General features: G+C 37.6%; 1 protein-coding gene across 4 annotated transcripts in view; it reads right to left on the bottom strand.

Annotated features, from left to right (window-relative positions):
• Positions 1-22,441, bottom strand: part of ADGRB3 (adhesion G protein-coupled receptor B3) — a 717,179-nt gene extending 694,738 nt beyond the window's left edge. For 3 of the 4 annotated variants that reach the window (XM_025444944.3, XM_025444946.3, XM_025444947.3), the window contains exons 1-3: positions 21,637-22,441; positions 19,991-20,155; positions 18,134-18,905 (exon numbers count right to left, since the gene is read on the bottom strand). In XM_025444944.3, coding sequence (XP_025300729.1) covers positions 18,134-18,890 — 757 coding nt within the window. In that variant the 5' untranslated portion in view covers positions 18,891-18,905; positions 19,991-20,155; positions 21,637-22,441. The remainder of the gene's footprint in view (positions 1-18,133; positions 18,906-19,990; positions 20,156-21,636) is intronic. The other variant, XM_025444945.3, reaches the window with a different exon arrangement.
• Positions 22,442-25,398: the final 2,957 nt, after the last annotated feature.

The following is a 25,398-nucleotide window of genomic DNA, read 5'->3' as shown; positions in this document are numbered from 1 at the left end:
TATTGCATGAGTTAAGCACCATTTGAACTACGGAAAAATATTAGATCGTATTTATCTTTATGGTTTGGCTGTATATTGTTAAGGATTAAGAAAAGGAATCAAATTCAGCTCCTCCCCTTTTCAGTGTGATACTGGGCCTCCCTTCCTAAGGGACTTGCTTATACAATTGCTCACAGCAATGTCTACTATCTGTGGTCAATTTCTATTAACGGATTTCTAAAGTAGCCATTCCCCACCCATGTCAAGTTAACAGAAAAGCTTATGACACTGGAGGTCAAAGTTGTTTGATGCCAGTTTAGAAAGCTACAAGTCGAAATAAATATTTAGGCTGATACAACCTAAATGAAACAAGGTTTGTTTAAAAAATCTGTATATAGTTCCATCTATTAAGTTTGCTATACTTGATGAAAAGCACAAAACTGAGTGTTTCTAAAAAGTGTTCCCCAAGTATTAGGTTTGCCAAAACCAACAAGTTGATGAATTTTTAAGTAAAAAGTATCTGCAAGCATTTTATCTACTAAAACCAATGAGTAATCCCATTAAAACAATTGCATGGCTAGCTGCTACAACACATTTGTCCTCTGAAACATTCCCACCTGTGACCTGTAAGGGACCGGTTTCAATCTGTAGTCTTTTTAGAATGGATACAAAAATACTCCATGAAATTATGAAGCTCTATTAACATGTTTCTATATTTCAGTCAGTTTCAATACTTAAACTTACATGATGCAAAATTTACCTATTTTGTACTCCTTAAAGATAAATACACTTAGTTTTCATTACTTGCTATGACACAGAAAACCTTGCTTATTTACATGTAGCCTTTGCCCCCTAGAGGAAAATAAGTAGTTCTGTAAGATTACAACTTCTCCCAGTTTCTTCTTGGTCAGCATTTATCTGTACTCATTCTCCTCTAATGGTAACGCTTGATTTTCCAAAGAAACAAAGGGAAGAAAAGATGTGTTTATTTTCAAACTCTTTTTTTCTGATTGACCTAAGAATATAATCTCACAATGAAGTGATTCACCATATTTCCAATCTTCCTCTGCAGATGAGGAAAGCTAGAGCTGAATACAACTGAAGTCATACTTTATTTTGGGCAGCCTAAAATTTAAGGTTTTCCATCACTTAAGCCGAATTAAGAGAATTGACCACTTCCACCTTATTCACCTTGTTAGTCTTAATGTTGTTTTTTGTACAGACTACATTTTAAAAAATGGCATAGAGATGATGTCTCTTTTACAGACACAGAAAATGTAATTCTCAAACATGAAGCAAACTGCCAAAGGTCACAAAGCTAGTGGAAAGCAGAGCTGAAAAATCAAACTGAAATGTTTGAATGTGAAGCTCAAACTGTTATCGCTTCTACTGATTTAGAAAATAACAAGAAAAACGAAGGGAATAGACTGTTTTCCCAAGGACAGATGATCAGAGTCTTACCTAAAAATATAAAGCCCAACAATCCATCCAACAATTTGTGATACTGAGCATCATAAGACAAGACCATTATTTCACATGCATATATGCCAATGAACTAAATTAATAAAACTAATCAAATTTGCAAGTTACTGTGGGCAACAGTAAGAACATTTTTGGATGCTGCTTCCCCTTTTGTAAATGGCCTACATGTATAGTACAGTTTGATTCTCCATGCAACCATAGGAGTTTCAGACAGCCATTACTATTTTTACATCTGAGCAAACTGAAGCTCTAGCTCAGAGGTGACATGACTTGTCTGACATTATTCAGACAGTAGTGGCAAATTTCATCCAAAAGGCAGTCATTCAGTCTTCCAATCTAAGTGCCCTTCAAATACAAAGGACTATAGAGAGTTAAAAATCTAATGTCACATTGCCAATTCTCTTGTTTAGGATGACAAAAATAAAAGTTTGATAAAAATTGAAAGCAAAGGGGCATCTGGGTGGCTCAGGTGGTGAAGCATCTCTGACTCTTGATTTCAGCTCAGGTAATGATCTCAGGGTCATGAGATTGAGCCCCAAATGGGCTCCACGCTTAACACAGAGTTGGCTCTCTCTCCCCACCAAACTGCACTCAAATGTTCTATCTGTCCCTTAAATAAATAAATAAACCTTTATAAAACTGAAAGTAAAAAATGTATGATCTTTTGAAAAATATAATATAGATTTATATTTTTATGATCTTTTGAAAAATATAATATGGATTTATATTTTATTGACATTTTCTTACATCGAGTCTTAAATGATTAAAAAGCAGGCAGCAAGCAAGACATTTTTCCAGGAGATCTGACTCTGCTCAGAACGAAAAAGGGATTCACTGCAGGCCAAGACATACATTATAGTTTGTTTCATTTTAACATGTATATCAATCCTTAGGAAAAAAAATCAGGATATAGACTTTAATTTGATTTAACCAATAAATTCATATTGGCTTACTTATTTAAACCACAATATTATGGAGAAATGATTAGACAAAAGGGACATAAAAATTTTCTGGAAAATACCCAGAAGATGAAGTTGCTTAGGAGGACAAAAATAAACACCACTTGTTGATTCAAGGGGATCCGGGTCTTCAGGAAAAAGTCAGTTGGGGCAATCATCCTTTGTCAAACAATCCATAAATATCACTGACCTGTCCATTTTAAGAGGAAAAGTGATGATGTTGTGAACATGGTGGTTCATTTTTGAAATGAGGAGTAATGAGAATAGACACAGTAGCTTAACTCAGACTGTTTTTCTCAGAAACATGAGCATTCAGAAGGAAAAGGGGATTAAAGATACAGTGTATTTCTATAGACTAGGTGATCCAGAGGCATTTTAATTTCTGAGGTCAATGAAATAAATTGATTACTTTTTATCATGAATCAAAATTTTATTTGATGTATTAAAAAACCCTAATGCAGTAAGGGTTCCAGAATTATCCAATTAATGCAAGTTAACATGAACTGAGTCTCTACTAACAGTCCAAAAATCATGCTAAGTATTTTACATTAATTATTTCATTCAATCTCTTAGTTACCTCACTATAATAATCATCTCTTCACAGACAAAGAAGCCAAGGGTGACAAAAGTGTAATAATTCCCAGGGCCATAAAGTCAAAAACAGAGAAAATGGGATCTGAACTCAGGAAGTCTGACTCAACTACTATAAAATTACCTTTTATGAGGAAATATCTAAAATCTGAAACTGAATTTATAAGCTGTGTGAACAGCTGTGTGATGGGTGGGTCCTAGTAAGTACCTAAGTGCCAAAGAACGAAAATAATCCATGAATAAAGAGAATTTAAAAGAGTCTTAATTTGTTGTAACTTGATATATGTGAATTTTTCAGCAACTTAAAAGCAAATTGCTTACTTTTTTTTTTTTTTTTTTAATTAAGTAGGTTCCACACCCAGTGTGGAGCCCAACGTGAGGCTTGAACTCAAGATCCTGTGATCAAGATCAGAGATCAAGAAGAGTTAGATACTTAACTGACAGGGCCACCCTACTTTTGAAACTAATATTTGTTTATAACTTTTAGAAATCTGCTTGGCAAATGATTTACTCTTAAATCCTAAGGAAAACTTCAATTTCTGATATTCAAGATCCACAGAATATTGCTCTGAATTTTTTATTAAAAACACTCCAAGTGAATTTTTGAATAGATTAACTTCAAGCTTCACTGTTACAAAAAGTATTTTTATTCTTTATCATTCCTATGATCATCTTATAAGTCACTCTAGCTAGTTAGATTTATATTTAGCGCATATTTAGTTAATAAGTGCAGCTTAACACGGAATATATCCTTAAAAGTGATAAATGTCTATCTTTTCAAATCATATATAATACCTGTGATCATTTAATGTCATAAATCCATATATAAATGAGTACTTGTATGTGTATGTGGTACATATCAATATAAACATGTGGGAAGTGAATTGACAGTTCACTCCACCCTTGGATTTTCTTCAGAATACAATACAAAATTGAAAAGAAAAAGAAAAAAAGCTTTGGTTTCTGTTTTAATTTCTCAGTTGCTTAATGGTTCTGTACCCCTCTTTGAATCCTGAGGTATGTCTCTTATAATTAATGAGCATACCATAATCCAAACTTCTTGAGCATGAGAAAGCCAGAACAATAATTGAAGGCACAGCCCAGTAGAGCAAAACCTGCTAGTGTACACTAACATTGGGAAGAATACTTCACTCCCCCCTCAGAAACCCACACAGGCTTGTTTATAGTTCATAGCAGCCTACTTTTCCTCCCGCCTGTCTCTCATGGGAGGTTAAGAATACTTCTCAACGTGACAAAAACCCACCTACTCAAAGGGAAGGTTAATTATTGCTCCATAATTAAACTTGCAAGAAAATTGTTAAGATTAATGAAGCAGTGCTTACTAAGTGATTACAAGCTCTCCATGAACTACCACAGAAATATCTCTTTACCAAAAACACCAACACATATACTGATAAGAGATTTTGCACAAATCATTTTAGTGAGGAATCTAGATCAACATATATAAATCAAACCTATGTATCTACAAAGAAAAAAAAAAGTAACATAAAAGGAAGAAAAACAGGGAGGGAAGGAAGAGAGAAGGGAAACAGCAGGACAAGTTTTACCTTTCAGTAAGAACTACCATGCTAAAATGAATTTTTTCTACTTAGTTCTGTGATAATTATGACTCAGCAAAAGACTACCACAATACCCTCTCCAATCTGAGTAAGGTTGAGAATGCCGAAAAACCTAACAACTTTTTGAATAAATACGAAAAGAATGGTCTCTTGTAATATAAATGTACAATTACTGTAGCTATTTAAGTATTAATTTTAATTAGGCTAAGACATAAATTACTAACATATTGATAAATAATACCTAAAACAAGTTCCATAGTGTTGCCAGCAATAAATTCAAACACAGCTGCCCAGAGGACATTATGGACTATGCGGGTGAGTTCTTCCTCCCAAAATATCATTGACTGACATGGCCAGCATGTCATTATATTTGAATTACAACATATGTTACCAATGCACCTAATCACCTTTTAGCAACACCAATCAGCACAACTACTCCCCACCTCCCTAATTGGACATTGTATCAGTTATATATGCTAGGTTAGGCTATAGTAACAAAGGCAAACCCAAAATTCCCAGGGTCTCAAAACAGAAAAAAGTTCTTCCTTGCTCATGCTTCCCAACTATCATGGGTCAGTAAAGGCATGAGACAGGAGCCTTCTCTCATTTTAGACATTCAAGGACTCAGGATGACCAAGGTGCCCCTTCTCCTCAAGTACAGGTCTCGATGCCAGAGGTAAAGAAACTTTAATGCTTTCGTCCACCCAACCATTAGTGGGCCAGGAACACAATTCCTCCACATACCCAGAATGGTAGAAGGCTGGAAATATAAAGAGCCTTCATAACACCTCAATTACCCACTCATACCTACAGAACACCAAAGCTAATAAACTTTTTGTTGTTGTTTTAATAAGTTTTCAGTTATGGATATCCATTATATGTGAATAATCAAAGGAACTCAAAATAATTTTCACTATCCTATCATCTTTAGTTCATTCCAAGAAGTTTGACAGTTTGCAACTGAACTATTTGGGGATTAACAAAACCACACAGAAGAGTATCAAAATGGACAGCACCAAATATATTACATTTATAAAGATTTAAAATTGGGGCTTTTGTATTTATCAACTAAAGTTAAAGGATTTTAAATATAATATTCATTTTTCTAAATAAAAGAATTCTAAAATAATATTCATTTTTACCTAGGCAAACTAGAATGTGAGCCAGAGGCATAACTGGAATATGCAAATGTGCAGGAGGGATGGAAACCTAAGAAGAGGTTTGGGATGCAGATGACTGGAAGGAAAAATGAAGTATTGTGGCATTCATCCTGAGGAACCACATTCAGCCACAGGACGAGCTGATTCTGGACAAAGTCTGAAAGAAATGTTTACATGACAGCCACTGAAAATGGGTCATAAACATGTCTTATACAATGAGTGTGACAGAAAAAAGAGAAGGCATGGGGATCGCACCTTTAGCGTAAACACAGCATGGCTTCATTACACTAGATCTCTGTAGAGCAAAGGCAGAAACACTAATGGCAGGCAGAAGATAGCAAGTGACCAACAAATTGGATGAGACATGGCAGAAAAGTAACAGAGTCAACTTACGGACATCCCCACAAGGCATCAGAGGTGCCTGAAAGGCATGATGGAATAGGCTGAGGGCTTGCCTGAGCTTTGGGAGTTAAACCCAGGCAAACTTTAGCCTGTTGAATGGGAAGGAGCAGGGGATGGAGAAAAATTAAGCACAGATAAATGGGCCATTGACATGGATCCCAAACAAATTAGGAATTTTGTTCTAAGCAAAATGCAGCAAAAACAAAATGGCAGTTCTTATACATTCTTGGTGATCAAGATGCTAAAAATTTTAGTTTCTCAGAGGAAGAAAAACTAAATGGCAAAAATTTTTTGCCATTAATTTTTCCTATGTGGCTTCATATGGAGGCTTCTAAGATTTACAGTTCTGCAGTGGTTTTGCAACCAGAGTTACCTCTGGAGCCCACACAGGAAGAAAGGAGACTGATTAGGCAGGGTTCTAGGCCCCCTGCCCACTTCAACCGAAACAGCTCCGTTTTTTTAAATCTTGTTTATATATTGGCTTTCATTTAGAAAAAAATGTTCCAGTGCTGAGAAAAAAAAAAGCCGTATTAATTCACATTCTACATGTACTTATTTCTTTCACCTTAATCAGTTCTTACTACTTAATGGCTCAACCTCTATTCTGCTTCCAAACTCTCTCTGTTCCATTTCTGTGGTTTCTGTGGTCTCCGGATGCAGAAGCCTGAGGCAAGCACACATAATATTTATTATGCCTGGAACTCAATTGTGCCCTTATCACCAATTGAACACCAAAACATGGTCATGAGAAAATTCCATCAGAAAATTTCAATGAGAAATCACTAAAACAGATAAAAGCCATAGGTTTTTAAGACAGCAGATTTTAATATATTACAAATGATGGGGTTAAAATACTCTCTGCTGTGCAAATGGAACAATGATGCTCCACAGTTATTTACTTCATCATGCTTGAAAGTAAAACAACCTACTGAAAATTTTGTTTAAAAAGCAGTTGTGCTTGATTAATTTCACAGGCACGTGTATTAAAAAATACATACTGTTTGCCCTACAAATGACAAAAACCAAGGCCAGCCAAAGAAAGCTGACCACAGCCTGACATATCTATAAAGAAAGCTGACCTCTCTCTGAGAAGCCAAAGTAAACTCAAATTTCTCAGTCTACAGTGCAGAAGCAGATCTTTGAAAGTTTGCCAGATTTATGTAGAAAGATTACATAAAGTAAACAGATTTTTATCTTCCCAAGGCGCCCTCTTTTCCACACTACAATTGTTATGAGTAGCTACATAAGAAGAAACATTTCCGAAAGCAACCAGTATACAATAAATAGTTGTTATGTATTACTGATTCAGAAAAATCATAAAGCTCTGTTTCAACATAATTGTGTGCACATAATTTTTGGAAATTACTTGTTTTTTTTTCCTCTTGAGATCCTTCCTTGATGTGAGAGGCAACAAACATACTAACACAGAGAAAAAATTTAAAAACTGTAATTTTTATGATGAAACTTCAAAGGCAAACTTAGCTGCCTCGATTTGGTTTTTGTAATGAAACAAAGAAAGAAGAAATGCTTTTTGTGTGTCTTCTTCTTGTTTTGCTTTGAGAGACACAGTGAAATCAATAAGCAAAATGAAACTGAAATTCTATTTTCATTTTACATTTTCCATCATTTCCACTTCCATTTACATTATAATGATATAAAATAACAACAAAATCTTAATCTAGTCAGTATTTTTTAAATCTTATATGGGAACCTTGAAGTCATTTGTTTTTAAGGATCAATTCACAAATTTTTTTTTGAATATCCAGGCCAGTTTAAATGTTCTGGGGTCACATCAATGCTGAAAATGTATATATGCTGTATATGAATGTGTATATATATATATATATATATATATATATAATTTAAGAATTAGCTAAATAATCAACAAACCAACAAGTAAATCTACAAAAATACTTATAGGGATTAAATTCAATGGAATTTTAAAGATGAACACATCAATTCTGAGAGAGAATTAAGTGTAAAAAAATATCATTTCTACTAAGCTAAAAAAAAATAGGCCAACTGATTTTAATTTTCATTAACTCAATTCTTTAAATTCTTATTTCTTTGGGCCCAAGTAAAAATTTCTGGGCTGGTCTATCTGCAAAAGGGCTAATACTTACATGAGACCTTTAGCACATTAAAGGAAAGGATCAAAATTTAAAATGTGGGTTTCAAGCCAGTCTTATAAGAAATCAGAAATCATGTCACCACCAAAATTATACACCCCTCTACTAGTCAGGGTCCCAGTAAGAAACAGATGGTGTCCTCAAATAAGATAATTTGAGAAAAAAATCTAGGCATGGATAGTGCTTGGTGAAACCAAGGAGAGAGCGCATAGCACTCAGGGTTAGAAACAGCAGAGAGGGGCAGCTGGGGTGGCTTGGCAGTTGAGCCCTGCCTTCAACCCAGTGCGTGATCCTGGAGACCGGGGATCAAGTTCCACATCGGCTCCCTGCATGGAGTCTGCTTCTCCCTCTGCCTGTATCTCTGCCTCTCTCTCTCTCTCTCTCTGTCTCTAATAAATAAATAAAATCTTTAAAGAAACAGCAGAGCACTACTACCCACAGGTGGGAGGAGAGAGTGGCTGCCAGAGCTCAAAGGGTAAGCCCACCTGCTTGAAGCTGGGACTGTCAGTGAAGGAGAGAACCCAGACCTCTCCCCCCGTCCCCACTATTTCTCAATGTACCATAGAATAAACAATGTAAGACATCCTATTTCTTCGAAACACAGATTTCCCTAGAAAATGATAGTGAAAGGAGATCCTAGATAGGTGTTGCTAAATCATCTTAGTCTACACAGACTCTGAATTTGAAATACACTGCTCTTTAAATTTAATGATCTTAGACTGAATATTGCTTTTTGAGACTGACATCACAGTGTTTAAATAATATATACTAAATAGAACAAAAATCTAATAGATGAAAGCTTTAATTTGTAAAGATACTGTAAGTAGTATAGTGAAGTATACTCTGATTATTGTCCTGGCTAGATACCAGATTTTTTAAAAAATTTTTATTTAATTATTCATGAGAAACAGAGATAGAGGCAGAGACATAGGCAGAGGGAGAAGCAGGCTGCTGCCCTTGAGGAGCCTGATGCGAAACTCGATCCCAGGACCCCAGGATCACTACCTGAGCCGAAGGCAGATGCTCAACCACCGAACCACCCAGGCGCCCCTAAATTTTTTTTTAATTAAACAGAACTATCAAACAATATTAAGTGACTGTGCCTCTTTCATGTTATACAAATGGTATTAATATAAATCCCCAAAAGACTTAAATTCAGCTGAAATAATGTTCCCATCATGTTTGCAGATTGGGAATCCATTAACCGGGTAATATTTGGTAACACCTAATATCCGTCATGTATCTGAGAATTTGTGATTCAGCTTCAAGCACTCCAAAATCAGTGAGAAAACCCCAAGTTCTGAAATTCTCTAGTTTTTCATTTGAACCAATTTGTATTAAATTTTTAGAGAAAGGAAAACCACAGTCTTTAGGGTATTCTATATATTCAGCACACGTCAATGGGACAAATAATATGTGTTTCACACAATTATTCCCCAAATAAAATAATATATGCAACAGAGCCTGGCAAACTGGAAAACATTTTCTCAATGTTAGGTTTTATTATATTCTTTAAATTTATAAAATGTTTATTATAATGCTTTACTCCCTTATACTTTCAGGAGCGATATTAGATGAAGCTTCTCCTTAAAAATATTTATTGGAGGGCAGCCCAGGTGGCTCAACGGTTTAGCACCACCTTCGGCCTGGGGCGTGATCCTGGAGACCCGGGATTGAGTCCCGCATCGGGCTCCCTGCATGGAGCCTGCTTCTCCCTCTGCCTGTCTCTGCGGCCCCCACCCCCCCATGTCTCTCATGAATAAATAAATAAAATCTTAAAAAATATATATTTATTGGAGAACAAATTATTGTTTGGATATGCAAGCATAGAAATCAATTTTTTAAAAATTATCAAAACTTAAAATTACCAGGAAGAAACACTGGTAGAAATGTCATGAAAGAAATACTGTGTAATACCTGGGAGAGATATGAATTACCTAGAAGAGATAATATTTCTGTGAAATTTCTATCAACTTAACATATTTATTGCTAAAAAGTAATTTCATCAAGGTAGCCTCTTTTTGATTCTCCAACTGTTTTAATGCTTTTTATTCTGTTTAAGTGTATTTAAGTCATATTCTAAATCAGGTGGTCCTTGAACAACATAGGCTTGAGTTGCACAAGTCCACTTAAACATACATTTTTAAAAATAAATACAATATTATAAATGTATTTTCTCTTATGATTTTCTTAATAACATTTCTTTTCTCTAGCTTGCTACAAGAACAGAATATATATATGTATATATGTGTATACACACACACACAATTTATAGAATTGATAAGGCTTCCTGTCATTAGTGGCCTATTAGAAATTAAATTTGGGGGGTGTCAAAAATAGTATACAGATTTCCAACTGTGTCCATAGCTCCCCAGATGTTCAAGGGTCAACTGTTTTAAAATCTGGTTGTATCAGTATTCTAATATCTTTTCCATGCACATATTCTTTTCTGTTTTCCCAAACAACAGAATATTCCCCAAAGAAACTTATTATCCAGAAGAAATAATTAGAGAATATAATATCCAGGATTAGGTTTGCAGGTAAATTATTTCATTTAACACAGTGGAAACCAAACAGTAATCATTTTACCTTCATATTTTATAATATTTTCCAAGCATTAATGATTATGTGATGGTGATGGGCGTGGATATGGTGAAAATGCATATCAGCAAACATTTCAGATTTCAGAAAAGACTCCTATTCACTTAATTAATTTTGAGAGAAACAACTCCATACTAATGTACTCATTATGAATTTGTTACTTATTGTCTTTCTGTTTATAGTAGAAATACTTTTCTTATTAACCTTTAACATACAGATAGCTAGGTCATTCTCTGCAAGTGAGCAAGATTCCTGAATGACAGTTGAAAGATAATGAACATAGAGCATGTAGCTTTTTTTTTTTTTTTGATTTTGATTTATTTATGATAGTCACAGAGAGAGAGAGAGAGAGAGAGGCAGAGACATAGGCAGAGGGAGAAGCAGGCTCCAGGCACCGGGAGCCCAACGTGGGATTCGATCCCGGGTCTCCAGGATCACGCCCTGGGCCAAAGGCAGGCGCCAAACTGCTGCACCACCCAGGGATCCCGAACATGTAGCTTTTCATGGGGTCTTAGAGATCACATTTTGTAATTTTCCTTCAAGAAAACATCAGAATCTTCAAATGAGTAGTAAAAAAATTTTGTTTTCAATATCTGAATGTATAAGCCTTTGGGGAATCCTGGGGCTTACTGGTATGTGATTACAACCCAGTGAAAAACATACAAGATAGTCCTACATTTTTTTCCAAATGGTTTAATATGGACTAGTATTTCAAGATAATTCCTTTTCAAAATACATTTCAAAACATGAGCTTAATTTTGTGTACTGCAGAAAAGAGTAAAATACTCATGGTACTGTTTAATTTAAATGGATTTGCAGGCTATCCACAATGATATCCAAAGGACATCTTTCCAGGCCCAGGGTGACTCACACACCACTAGCTTGATCTATTTGATATATTAGTCATGCCTCCATCAACACATAGGTTCTGAGATGCTACCTTTTCTGTATCTATTACAAAATAGACATACATTTAAGATGCTTAATGATCCTTTGTTAAATTCCCTAAGTTCATAAGCAAGTTCAAATAATTAAATGACAATCTGCTTCATTATTTATTATCAATTCTCTATTATTTATAGCCAAAAGATAAGAATAAAAAAGACATTCAAAAACTGAATTGAGAGCCTAATGTAACTTCAGCAATGGACTTGTGTTTTACATGTCCAATCTCATTTAATTCAACACTCTACTACCAAAGATTGATGAGTCAAGCTCAGTCACTTGTCAGATGCTACTAGGAGGCTGAGTCACTCTGGGGACTCAAGTGTACCTTACAACAAAATACCTTTCATTTCAATGAAGTGATATACTTAGAAAAATTGCATACCTCTCTGATTTTTATTAGTTAATTGATTTGGGAAAAAATCTCCACAGGGCTGACAGGAACTAAAATATTCCAGGCCATTAATTTTATTAGGCTTTTAAAATTCAGTACATGATGTCATTTCCTGTTCTCCTGTACCCTGAGACATAAGCATTACCAACCTAATCTGAGAAGGGGAAAGTAGTAATACAGAGTAACAGTTATGATGTGGAAGAGAAGATTCAAACTCAGCTCTTTCTGGTTCAGGATTTTATTTTTTTATTTTTTATTTTTATTTTTTTATTTTTCTGGTTCAGGATTTTAAAGCCAGCAATGATTTTTTGAAAAAGTAAGACAAGTTTATTTTTAAATGAACACTGATTTGAGATCCAAGAGCCATGTGACTTTAGGTAATATATACCAGAGTGATTCTAAAGAATACTATGTTTTATAAAACTATTCAGTTTAACTATAAAATTGCTTCTTTTAAGAATGAAGTCAATAAGGTAATGCACGAAGCTGAACTCAAGTAAAACTTTCTTGTCAATTTTGGAAGGAAACTACCTACAGTACATTTATTTACAGCTATCATAAAAACCCACTGACACATCTTGGCAAATGTGTGCATGTATGGGACATAGGTGTACACACATAAATGTTCATGTTAATATTTTATCACCCACAAAAAATGTGTTGACACATAACGGAATTTTGTTTCACTAAATATTATATATAAATACACACGCACACATATATATGACATCTTAAATTATCAAAATTCTAAAATGACAAAAGTAAAAATTATGGCACTTTGCACTTTACTTGATCAGGCCTACAATTTTAATAATATTCTATTACTACGCTTATAAATTATTAAACAAGAGTGAATAACAGAGGTGCTGAACTTGACATGCAGATATTATTTTCCTCTTTCTTGGAAAGAGTTTGCATGTTTGTCTTCAAACTATGCAAGAGAGGATTTGGGAAATGTCATTACTGTCGAAGTAATGCTAGAGCCAGAAGAGAGAAACATAAAGAGAAAGGAAGACAGTTAAACAGGGGTGCTTGGGTGGCTCAGTTAGTTAAGCATATGCCTTCGCTCAGGTCATGAACCGGGTTCTGGGGTCCTGGGATGGAGCCCCCTTCTTCCTTCCTCTCCCTCTGCCCTCACCACTTATTCTCTCTCTCTCTCTATCACAAATAAATAAATCTTTTTAAAAGTGTTTAAAAAGATAGTTAAGCAGAAATTAGCAAATTTTCTTACTAGGTTTTGGTGGGTAGCCATATGTAGAAAGTTATATGGATCATAATCTTTATATATACATATATATATATAACATGTATATAAAACTAAGAATATTTCTTAATGATTCTATTCTTCTTGTTAAAAAGTGTTATTAACTAATATGTTGAGATCAGAAGCTGGCATAAGTAATACATTAATGGAATTGGAAATTATATAAATGATAGCTATCTTTCCCTAAATAAACCAGAAAGTAAAAGGTGGCCCCTTTCCCCAAATGACATAGTTTTATTCTTTTGATTGTAACCAAGGTATTACTATCTTTCCTACTGAGATCTTTTTTGTTTTGTTCATTTAACATTCAATATTTACTAAAACTCTATTGTCATAGACAACTGATGACTCAGTCTTCATGCATGAAGAATTCCCAGGTCTAGTGGAGGGAAATGGAAATATAAATGGGAAATACACAGCAATCTTATAAGTGCTAGAACAGAAGTACAGTACATGCAGAGCACCATGGGATGCAGCCAAGGGGCAGACCAAACTCTCAGGCTTTGCATCTTCAAGGAACAACAGACTCACGAACCTTTCTATATCTCGATAGAGTGCAGGATCATGGTAGTTATTTACAAAGGAAGTAAGACTCAATGACCATAAAGAGCAAGGTGAAAGGCTGTTGAACAGTTCTGAGGGCAAAAAGAGCAAGAGTAGAAAGAAATAAAAACACTGAGAGAGACACAAATTGCTCTAGATGACAAAATAGGTATCTAGAACTACAAACACACACACAACCCAGGCTCACTTTTACACAGGCACATAGTGAGACTTCCCTCGAGTGACAGAGTATCAAGGATTAGTACAGGCAGAGTGAAAAGACAAATGAGTATGTGTGTTCAGATTTCCTGGAATCTATACAGGGATCCCAATTTCCCTTCACATAAGTAGCACCATTGATATAAGTAGGAAACAAAGGTTCCATTAAGGCTTATTATGTGATTTAGATACCCTGGTAGAATTTTTCTGCCCAAACTGTTTCAGTTGCTTATTTTAGGTGAAGTACTGATAATTAAGATCTTATCTTAATAAGATAAAATGTAATCACATCTTACATTTTTAGCTATATAGTCCAGAATCATCTATGGTAGAAAAAAAAGTGTCCTATAAAACGTAGCAAAGACCTCATGAATACATGCCAGTACCTCCCCAGACTTACATCTGAAAACCAAGTAAACAGCAATGTCATTTGAGTTTCCTTTTTAAAAACAGGTTATATACATTAAGTGTAGACAGTTTTTAAAAAAATACTGCCTGAAATAAGACATCGTTATTTTTAAGAGTCTTCATTATATTGATTTACTTGGATTTCAAATTTTCACATAAAAATTGGGGAATGGCAACTAAGTTTTTATAATGATGTATCACCTTCAAATATGTCAAACATGATTTTTAAAAAAAGATACTTAAATGTACTAACGCTTAACACTTTAATAAGGCATCAGTCCAATTATGTACTTTTGTAATGTATTCAAGATAACATTTATAATTGTTGATGTCATCACTACCAACAGTGATAGTTTTCTTCTTTGCTGTTTTCTGGCTATGAAATTCTTCGGTATGTGAATGTATTATTAGCAAACGTTATAGTAGAAGGCCTAAATCAACAAAACCAACATCCCAGTCATGGAAGCCTATAGTTTCCTCAAATATTAACTAAATATGATTTTATGATTTCAATGGATACATTCAAAATATTCAGAATTTGGTACACCCGTGCCATCACCATCAGCACCGCACAAAACAACCTAAAACTGTATTTATTGCATGTAAAGAGTCGTCTATCCAATTTGTGCCACTTCTACGATGTAATGAACATAGAAACTATTTCCACTCAAGGTTTTCGGTACTTATTACAACAAATAAAACAAAAATTAAAAAAAAAGCTGTGGAGAATAATTTTGTTATTTATTCTCTTGATAACTTACAGGATAGTCTATTTTTCTATAGAAAATAGAAATCATATATTAATGTAAAATGAAGTAGAATTTTTAAAGCGTTATTTTAAAACTTGGGATTACATGTTACCATATAAAGTAAAGACGTTTTGAAATAAAATTAGATATGAGTAGCACAACTATATGTAATTATTAACCTCTAACCTCGTGAATATCATTATATGGCAGTTTATTTGAAATGGTATTAAATAATTCTTTCATAAGATTTTAAGTATCATTTATATAAAATATTTAAGATTTAATATACTTTGCATAAATTGTACTAAGAGTCTGCAGATTTGCACATTCCTTTCCTACAACACAACATAGCCAAAAAGGTCTTCTTTGAATGAGGTAAGGAATGCTGTATATATTTTATAAGAATTACTTATAAATGCATCAGCTACAATTATGTCATCAGGACTTACTTATCCTTACATTTCTGACTCAGAATACCTAAACAATTAATCAACACAAATTTAGAATAAGGAGAATACAGGCTGTGCAATTTTACTGATACAGTATATATTCTTCCCCTATTATATAAAGTTTTCCTAGTTCAGTTCATAGTAACAATTTTCACATAATCACTTATTTGTCTGTGGAACTGTTCCTCTCTCATTTTCCCGGCTAACTAGCCAAAAGAAAAAGATGTGATCCCACGTGACTGTGATATATACATCGAATGCCTAAAATCACTCATATTCTTACTCATTTACAAAACAAAAGGCTATCTAGTCCAACTTCTATAAATCCTAGCACTGTCTCAACCCACATCTCATGATCGTGACCTGCAAAACCTTTGAATATCATGCTTAATATGCACACAATTTTGTTTTTGTCACTTGCTACCATTCACAAAAAAAGAAAAAAAAAAAAAAGCTTCCAAAACTAGTTTCAAGTCCCACTCCTCATCCGCAGACAATTTCATGATGGAATTTTACCCATTGAAAAAACAGATTCTCTAGATTTTATTAAAACAACAATAAAACAGACAAATACTAGTTCTGATGTTAATTGTCTTATTAGCCAGCTTGTAGCATCACATTTTCTGTGTGTACTGTAGCTTCTTATTCTAGGGGACACTAATTAGTTTTAAATGGTGTTAAATACCATCCCTGCAGTTGCAAGTGCTTCTCTGGGATTTTTACTAGAGAAAAGAACTCCTGTAATTTAAAACCACTTTGTTTTCTTCAGCCACAGCTGTTAGCGAAACACTGACCTGTAGAAATCGGAAAGGTTTTCAACCCTCTCTCATTGCCATTAGTCTGCATTTATTTTCTTACACATCTTCTCTCCATGTACCATTGCTCTTCCATAATCCCCATCCCCCAAATTGCTTTCAGTGGAGAAACCGCATTTAGCTAGTTAAGCCCTCCTCTCTCTTTCCCTCCCCACTCCCCTTACAAAGCCTTGGCCACTCTTAAAGAAAATTCTCCAACAACGTGTCAATTTTATATTGGCCACAAAGACAACTTCTGTTGGGGGAGGGGGAGGAAAGAGGGACTGGAGCTTGGCTGTCCCTTTCCACAGACAGGGATCTTTGTGGCGATCAGAAAACATTTCCTGCATAAAAAATCAACACCCTCTCTAGTTTCAGGGTTGGGGAGCGAGAACGAATGCGTATCAACCGTGTCCTCAAAGGAATGGAAACGCATCCGTTAACCTTCCAAACAGGAAAGTCATTTTCACAAAATATGTCAGCTTTCTTGCATTATTAAACATAATCCAAAATCTGAAATCCTCTGGTAGCTCCCCCACTGGGGATTGGGTGAAAGCTATAAATCACTCCTGTACTTTCTCCTTTTTCCTCTGCATTTCCGTTGCACTATTTTTTTCCATCTAGCTCGTCTCTGACACGCTCTCACTCTCCTCGTGTATATCAACAGGGGACCAAGAAGAGCAAAAATCCCACAAGAGGGCTATCAGGTTTTACAGGATCAGCCTGTGTTTTAATTCTACCCTTCACCCCTGCCTCCAAGTGGCTTCACAGCCAGAAGACCCCAGAGTTTACGCTTCCAGTGGGGTTTCCTTGACCCACAAAAGAGCAAGCACGCAGGATTTATTGTGCAAAGCATTTTTTAAAAATTATCCGGCCTCTGGGGGAGGGGAGACACCCTTGTCTTCAGGTGTCAGAAAGTCATTTGGTCAAAACAGGCTTGCTATTGAGTTTGTGTCACTTCTTTGTCCTGCTTCCACAACTTGGGGCAGCACAACTAAAGGGGTCTCTTGGTTGAGACACTGAGATAGAGAGGGCAAAGGAGAGAGGAAGTAAAGAGTACTTTTTACAGGGCTACAGCATAAAGTAGAAATCCTACAAATCCACTTCACAGGAGTGTGTGTGAGAAAGAGAGCACATGTGTAGAGGTAGGTCTCCACAAGGGGCTGCAGCCCAATAAAGACCCCCCCTCCCCAACCTCCATCGCAAACTGGCTCCACATTTTTGCCTCTCTTTTCTCCTGAATATTCCACATATATTAACAGAGCATGTTGATGAGAGCTACCCAATCCTCACTGCCCCATCTCTAAAATCTTGAAACCCAAAATTAGCTTAAGAGGCCTATATTAGTGAAGATCACAAATCAAATGACTCCAAAGATGATAAAGTTAAAGAGCAATGATTAAGCCCTTGTGTTGAAACAGAACATCTTAATGCCATCTCCCAACACCCCTCCTTCCCATCTCCCCCTCTCTACTGGGCACTTACCTTCTTTGGGCGGTCGCTTGGCCTCCCTGGTAAGATTGCAGACCTGGGTGGTTTGCAGCTCCTGGGTCAGACAGCCCTCGGTCTGCTCATTCAGGGGTAACACCACGTTATTTAACAAAACCAGCGACTGGTCGTCGATCCCCCACTCTCCCAAATGCTGAGGGCAGGTGCATTTTGTATACATGATCCCACATGATTCTGTTCTCCCATTTTCTGATTTTAAGCAGCTCTCCAACCAAGTGCATAATACATGGCAACCAAACTGGCTTGGGCTCACCTTGTTCAATACCAAAAACTCAAAAAAAGATTTCTGATCTTCTTCCCCTTTTTTCTGTAATCCTGGGAAATCAGTTGGAAACACCCGACGTATTTGAATAAAATTTTTATCATATTGTAGAAAAACGAAAGCATTCTTGGAATCGCAGAGTTGCATTATAGAATGATTCTTTCTTAAAAGATCCTTTATTTTTTCATGGGAAAAATGATCAAACTGATAAGCCAAGAGGGAAAAGTTAGAGCAGCTAAGGTCCTTTTTGGAAAATTTCAGGTAAATGCTATATTTGGTTGGATCTGGATTTTCCAGCGTCCAAGTGCAGTTTGTAAAGTTTTTGGGAAACATTTCACTTACAGAATACGATCCATAAATGACTCCCTTCACCAAAGTTGAACACCAGAAGTCTTGGGCAGCATTAAATCCAAACATAACCAGGAGATAGGTGGAAAATATATAAATCAGCAGGTTACGAACAGCCTTCATCCTATGTCATTTGGCCTGTAAAAATGGCAATGAAAGTAAAATGCAAGTAGGAGTCTATGCGCATTGAAAAAAGAAACTCCTTCCAATATTACAGCCAGCTGTTTTCAAGACTTCAGTTAAAAAAAAAAAAAAAAACCCTTTTTAAAAGAAGGGCAGGTAATTTTTTATTTTATAACGCTAGGAAATTATCTGTTGCTGTGTGAACAGCGCCCTCACGTGGTCACTCACAATGGCCAAATTCTCCACATTCAATTTAAAAATAATATTTAATAGATGATTAACAGGAATGCTCTAATTTACCTACCAGGATTTCCTCCAAGTACACTATGATTCCATTGAAAGAAGAGGAAAACAGATTTTTTAAAAAATATCATAACCTAAATTTTAATTTTTGAAATATTTTTAAGCAACCAATACCTTTTCTCTCAGCCTGCAGTAAACATCATCACACAAACTCTAATCTGATAATCTGGGAACAGCTGTCATCACATTACTTATTTTATCTTAAATATGAAACGCAATCTCGATAAAGGATAGCCACAATTTTAAACACACGAATGACAATTTGTTGCAGATGAAACATCATCTCCCAAATGCCCATACTTGTCTTTGCAGGGACCACCGTGTGAACTGATGAGAATTCCTGTGCAAAAACACCGGCATTCATGTGGATCAACAGAATTTTAAAACCATCATCTGAGAAAGGGCATAGATGGGTAGATACATAGGAAAGACTTGTTGTTCAACATTACCACTGAGAACTAGGATTTAAAGCAGTCATTTCAATGTGACATGCCCTCTTGGGATACACAAAGTGGATCACTGTATCTGTATCCAAAGGCTATATCAGTGAAAAATCCCAGAACCACAGTAATTGAGCTGGCTTCAGTCTTTTAATTTTTTTTTAATCAGGGCTATTTTATCTAGAGTTATCTACTGTAATTTAAGATTTACACATGGTAGATAAAAGACATTAGCATCTTCTTTCTAGCAGATTTCATTACTGAATTGCTCCCTTTCCAATAGGAGCTCCAAAGCTCCTTTTCTTTATGTTTTTCAACCTGGTCTTGCATAACAAAGTAATCCTTGGGTATATTTACCTCTGTAAGTTGTTATCCAAAAATAACTTGAATTTTTTCAGCTTTAACCTTTAAGAAGTTATTTCTTAGAATAAATGACACTGCTTTTTTGTTTAGCCTTTGAGCTGAGAAAAGTGATGCCAAGTTAATTATAAAAGTCTTTAGGCTGCAGTCTCTTCCACTGTTCTGTAAACAGAGACAGACATACAGACATATAGACAGTTAAGAGTTTTCGTGTCTTTGCCTGGGTCCTCTCTGAACCAAAGGTTTTAACAAAACGCTCTTCCTTCCCATTGCATAACACACACCAACGCATGCACACAAATACCAGTGACCGAAGTCCCTGAAGATAGATCTGCATTTTCCAGATTATAATTCAAGTTCTATGTCTTGATATAGGAGAAAACAGCCCCAACTCTAAATCTCTATATAGCAGCAGTTTAAAATAACATCAGAACTGCTGGGACTATCAAAACAGCGTTCTCCGTTTCAAGCATACAGATCAATGAATAATGCATTTTCTTCGGAGAAAATAAAGCCAATGAGCATTTAAAGGTTAAAAAACTGGGAAAGTTGCAGGAAATTCTGGAAATTATTTCCTTTTTTTTTTTTTTTTTTTTTTTGCTGTAGCACTTTGCAGGCAATGCAGGTCTGCGCAGTGTTCTTCAGGGTAGAGTGTAGGCGTTGAGAGCCAATGTGACAATAAGTGTCTAAATTAGGAATTCCATCCATGAAAGGGGGCTTCATTTTATAATAGGTACCTCAAAAAGAGGTCGTATTTCTTTTCCTAATGATATCCAGTACTTTTGCTTCCATTTATGACAGTACATGTCTGCATTGCTGTGCTCATCAGGATTAGAAAGAGTGAGGAAATAGCTCTGATTTCACTTCCAAGCTTGCTCAAGAGAGCCCCCTCAATATAATGCTCTTTATTTTAATCCTTAAGCCATGGTGTGCGGATCCTTGTTTTATTCTAAAGAATCGAAAATGAATCATTGAACTCTGCCTCCCCCCCCCCACCCCACCCCCGCCCCCGACTGCAGGGCCAGTTCAAACAATTGTATTTCCCTCTTTAAGAAAGAAAGAATGGGGTTGGGGGTGACTAAGGGATGGCTACCAAGGTCTCAAGGATGTTGCATTTATTTATTTTATTTAATTATTTATTTATTTATTTATTTATTTATTTATCTCCTGCTGAGAAGCAAACCGGCATTTAGTTTAGCTATTCTCAAAACTGATTTTTCTGGGTGACACTTTAGTTTAGTCGAACATAGACGGCGCCATCACTCCACTAAATTTTTTCCCCAATAGAAGACCCACTGCCTCCCCTTCTCTTAACTTCGTTCTAACCTAAAAATTTCGCCCCATAAAATCACCCCAATCACATACAACCGTCAGGTCTTCTAGGTCTCCCTGCCCATTCCTTCCTTCCGACCCAGCACAAGCTCTTGGAAAAAAAAAAAAAAAAGAAAAAAAGAAAAAAAGACTTCTCTAACTTTTCAACTGCGGCGTTGAAGTAAACGCAGACAGTCGGGTTTGCTCGCAGCCCCTCCACCTGCCGCCAACAGCCTTTCCTTTCCCTGCCCTCCCTCCGCCGACACCTGGGCGGGAGCTTCTCGGTGGCGACCCCAGGCCGAGGGAAGGTGACCCCTGGACCCCTTGCTTACCTTCCGCTCCGACAGCTCACGGAGGCTCCTGCTCTAAGACACCAGCACAGGCACGCGTCCCAGCAACAGTGACGGAGAGGCTCCCCTTCGGTCCCAGTCACCGTTGCCCATTTTCCCCGGCTCAGCTTCGAAAATCAGGATTTATTTATTTATTTTTTTTAAATGCACACTTAAGAGAATCAAAAGATTGGAGTAAAAAAGAAAAAAAAAAATCCAAAAGGGGAGGGGTAGGAGGAAAAAAAAAAAAAAAAAAAAGAAGCCCCCAAGACCCCAGACAGAGCCTGACGCCGGATCCAACTGATACCAACCTGCAGCCGAGGTGGGGGGTGGGGGTGGGGGTGGGGGAAAGAAGCCCCCCGTGGAGACACTCTAGGGAAACCAACAACAACGAAAAAATATGCAAGTGGCTTCAAAGCGAGGATTTGTTGGTTATCAATTCTGCCCCCAGCAAACCGATTAGCCAAGAAGCAAAGAAAGCGCTGAGACGAGAAGTGAGCGGCGGCAGCAGCGGCTGCTCAGGCGGGTTTGTCGGGGCGGTGGGTTTATTACGGGAGTAGTCGTGGTCGGATCGGAAGGCTCAAGCTCATGCTTTTTCCTCTTTCCGCTTTCCTCCCTCCTCCTCCTCCCCCCGCAGGTACTGATGGACGGACCGCGACTAAGGGGGGGGGGGGGGAGGAAAAAAAAAAAAAAAATCCTTGGCTGGTGATGTCGGAAAGCTGTTTGAATGCCCAGCGAGGAGGGGCGCGAGAGGGAGCGAGATAGTAAAGCTCTGTCTCGGGTGTGCGCGCCGGCTCTCCCCGGGCCGCGCGCGAAGGAGGGGGGCGGTGCGCGTCCCCGGGGTGCGCGCGCGCGCCCGTCCCCCGCGTGCTCGTGCGCGTGCTCGCGCGCGTGCGCGTGCGCCCCCCCCGCCCGCCGCGCCCCCCCCCCCCCCCCCCGCCCGCGCGGCCGGCCCCGAAGCTCGACGAGCGCCGCGCCACCGCCGCTGCTGCGCCCTCCCGGAGTTCTGCTCCCGAGGGCGCGGGCGGGTGTGCGCGAGGGAAGAGGCGCGGAGCCGCGGGGAGCCTGCACGTCACGGCTCCTCAAAACCAAGCACGTCCCGAAAGCAGTATTTTCTGCGTCTGGGAGGGTTTTGCATCCTCAGTTCCCACCGCTGGGGCTGGCGGCGACCAACTGGAAGAGCGACTCCCTGGGAGGCGAGGCTAGGGGGGTGCGGAGGGCTGGAAGGCGACTCTGGCGGGTGGGAAGTACACCCTGGACTTGATCGTCTTTTCTTTCTTTCAGCGCGGACCCTGTCGCAGCCCAGGAGCTGTCATTTCATCACCGGGATCCCGATGAATTGATCCAGTCCTCCGCGAAGGGGGCACATCTCAGCTCCCGAAACGCTGCGTGTCCCTCTCTGGCTGGAACAATACTAGTTTTTCTCAGCGAGGCTGCAATTAACATCTTATTTGTTCTGGGCTAGATACAGGCTTTGTCCGGACCGCGGTGCGGCGACCGAGGTTGGGCGTCTTGCATTGCTCTCTGCATGGCAATGGGATCGTGGTCGTGGGGTCTAAACTTTTGTGTTCTTAATGTATCTGATTCTTTTTCAAGTTTCCCTAGTAACAGGTTTGTGGCCAGGGGTGGGGGGGGGTGGGGGGAAAGAACGAGAGAAAGGGGGAGGAAGAGCTACCAAATTCTCGATTTAGCAGCAAAAAAAAAAAAAAAAAAAAAGACGAATTTCTATCACTCCCCACCTTTACTTTTTATTTATTTATGTATTTATTTATTTAGCCCCCTGGACGTTGGCTGACAAGTATTTGATGAACTGGCTTCAGATACAATGCTGCAAAAGGTCATTCGCCTACTGATTATGTCTCTACTTGTAAACGCAGTTGGTGGTTTGCAAAACAAGTGGCAAAATAGTGTGGTGATGTGGTGGGGGAGACCACAGTGGGTGATTCATATAGTGTCGGAGTCTTCCTAAGGGTGAGTGGCTTGAGGGGCAGGTGAAGGCAGGTGAAGTGGAATAAAACAAATTTCCATCATTTTCTCTCCGTACACTTTCGACATTTTTCTTCCTCTTTTTTGTTCCTCTCCCCTGGGGCAAATGGAGAGCCGAGAACACCGTTTTAGAAGAGGACTGTGGTGAAAACAGAGAGATGCCAATGATCTTTTATTCCCTGGAGTTGTTTGAAACATTAAAATTGGCCCTTTACTTCTTAATACATATTAATAGGGTGACCCTCTTCAAGGCTTTCTCTTCTAGGACAAGTGTTCAGAATAACATCCTGTAAGGGAAACAGTTAATCATTCCCCAACCAACAAGCTTTAACCATGTTCCAGGAACATTCACGGGCTGAGAGAGCAGCCTGTGTGGCGTGTTGGTTTCTTGTCATTTTCGGTTCATTACAATGTTTTTTAATCATTTAAGGGAATGCGAAAGGAAAATAAGGTTTCTGTCCAGGGCATAATCCAAAACACTGTGTCTTAAGCAAACATGTTCTCTTTTAAACACAAACAACATTCCGCAGTACAAAGGAGAGTTACATTTCCTTTATTTCAACTTCCATAGAGATTTTAATTATGATTTTTGTAAGACATTTGGTCAGTTCTGTTATTTTGCCACAAGCAAAAATGGATATTAATGACAGATGCTATAGAATGGAAAAAAAAAAAGGAGAGGAAACAATGTGGGGTTTAGATATAGAGCTATCTTGCATCTAGTAATTTCTCACGTTATCTTCAAACACTGTGATTTTGATGTTTCTTAGAAAATCTCAACGTCATGACATAGCGACATAAGAATAACAGCTGAAAGGGACAATTTAAAAAGACTTAATCCTAAATGGAAAGAAGTACTCATTCCCAGGGTCATTTATATTCAAGTAGAACACAGGGCTGGGTCAGGGAGAAAGCCACCCTTAATAAAGCACTTCACCCTTCACACTGTTTCCCATAACCTTCATAAATTGCAGGCTACTGAGCCAGCCTGATGATGATCCTGCTGAGGTATATTTATAGCAGATGATTTGTGGATGATAAATATGCCAAGCAAGGCACCATCTCCAGTAACCCCAGGCTGGTCTGACTTCCTCAGGGGGTCATAATCAAGAATCACAAAAGAACCATATATGGAGAATCTGGTCTCTGGACCCTGACAACAGCACAATCCAAAGGCAAACCAAGGAAGAGCCACCCTGATTCATGTCTGCACTATGTTCCATGTGAAAACACTGCTGACATATTGACCCAACAATAAAAAGAGCAGCAGTTTACACACGGTAGGCTCTCCGTGTCCTTTCCTCCCTATTGAGACTGGTCTGTTTTAATGCTTTAATATGTTTTAAAAATCACCATTTCCGATTATAATTATCAGCCTTCATTTGCCTCTCACAAGTGCCCACGTGTATCTGTGTATGTATGTCTGTATGTATACAGACACAGATCTATATTTAACACATAATATATGTGTGTATATATGCATACGTTCATATGCTTATATGTATTTCAGTTATTACACGTATTTGGGAGACACGTATTTGGTTTCATTAAGCTCTTTTGTATTTCTCTTTAGTAATAAAGTATTCTCACACCAAAACTATCAGATTAATTTTATAAACTAATTTTCATTTAAGTTTCCTTGCCAGCTTTCGAAAGAACTATTAAGAAACCAGTGTTAACATATCAGAATATAAACTTGTATTTTAAATTGGCCCAGACATGTAAAGCTAAGAAGTCTTTCAAATGTATCTCTTCTATTATTTATGCATTTTTAAAGAT

This window comes from Canis lupus, chromosome 12, assembly GCF_003254725.2.
Source record: "Canis lupus dingo isolate Sandy chromosome 12, ASM325472v2, whole genome shotgun sequence".
Lineage (NCBI taxonomy): Eukaryota > Metazoa > Chordata > Mammalia > Carnivora > Canidae > Canis > Canis lupus.
The sequence above is the reverse complement of the archived record's forward strand: the minus strand, read 5'-3'. Positions and strand labels throughout refer to the sequence as shown.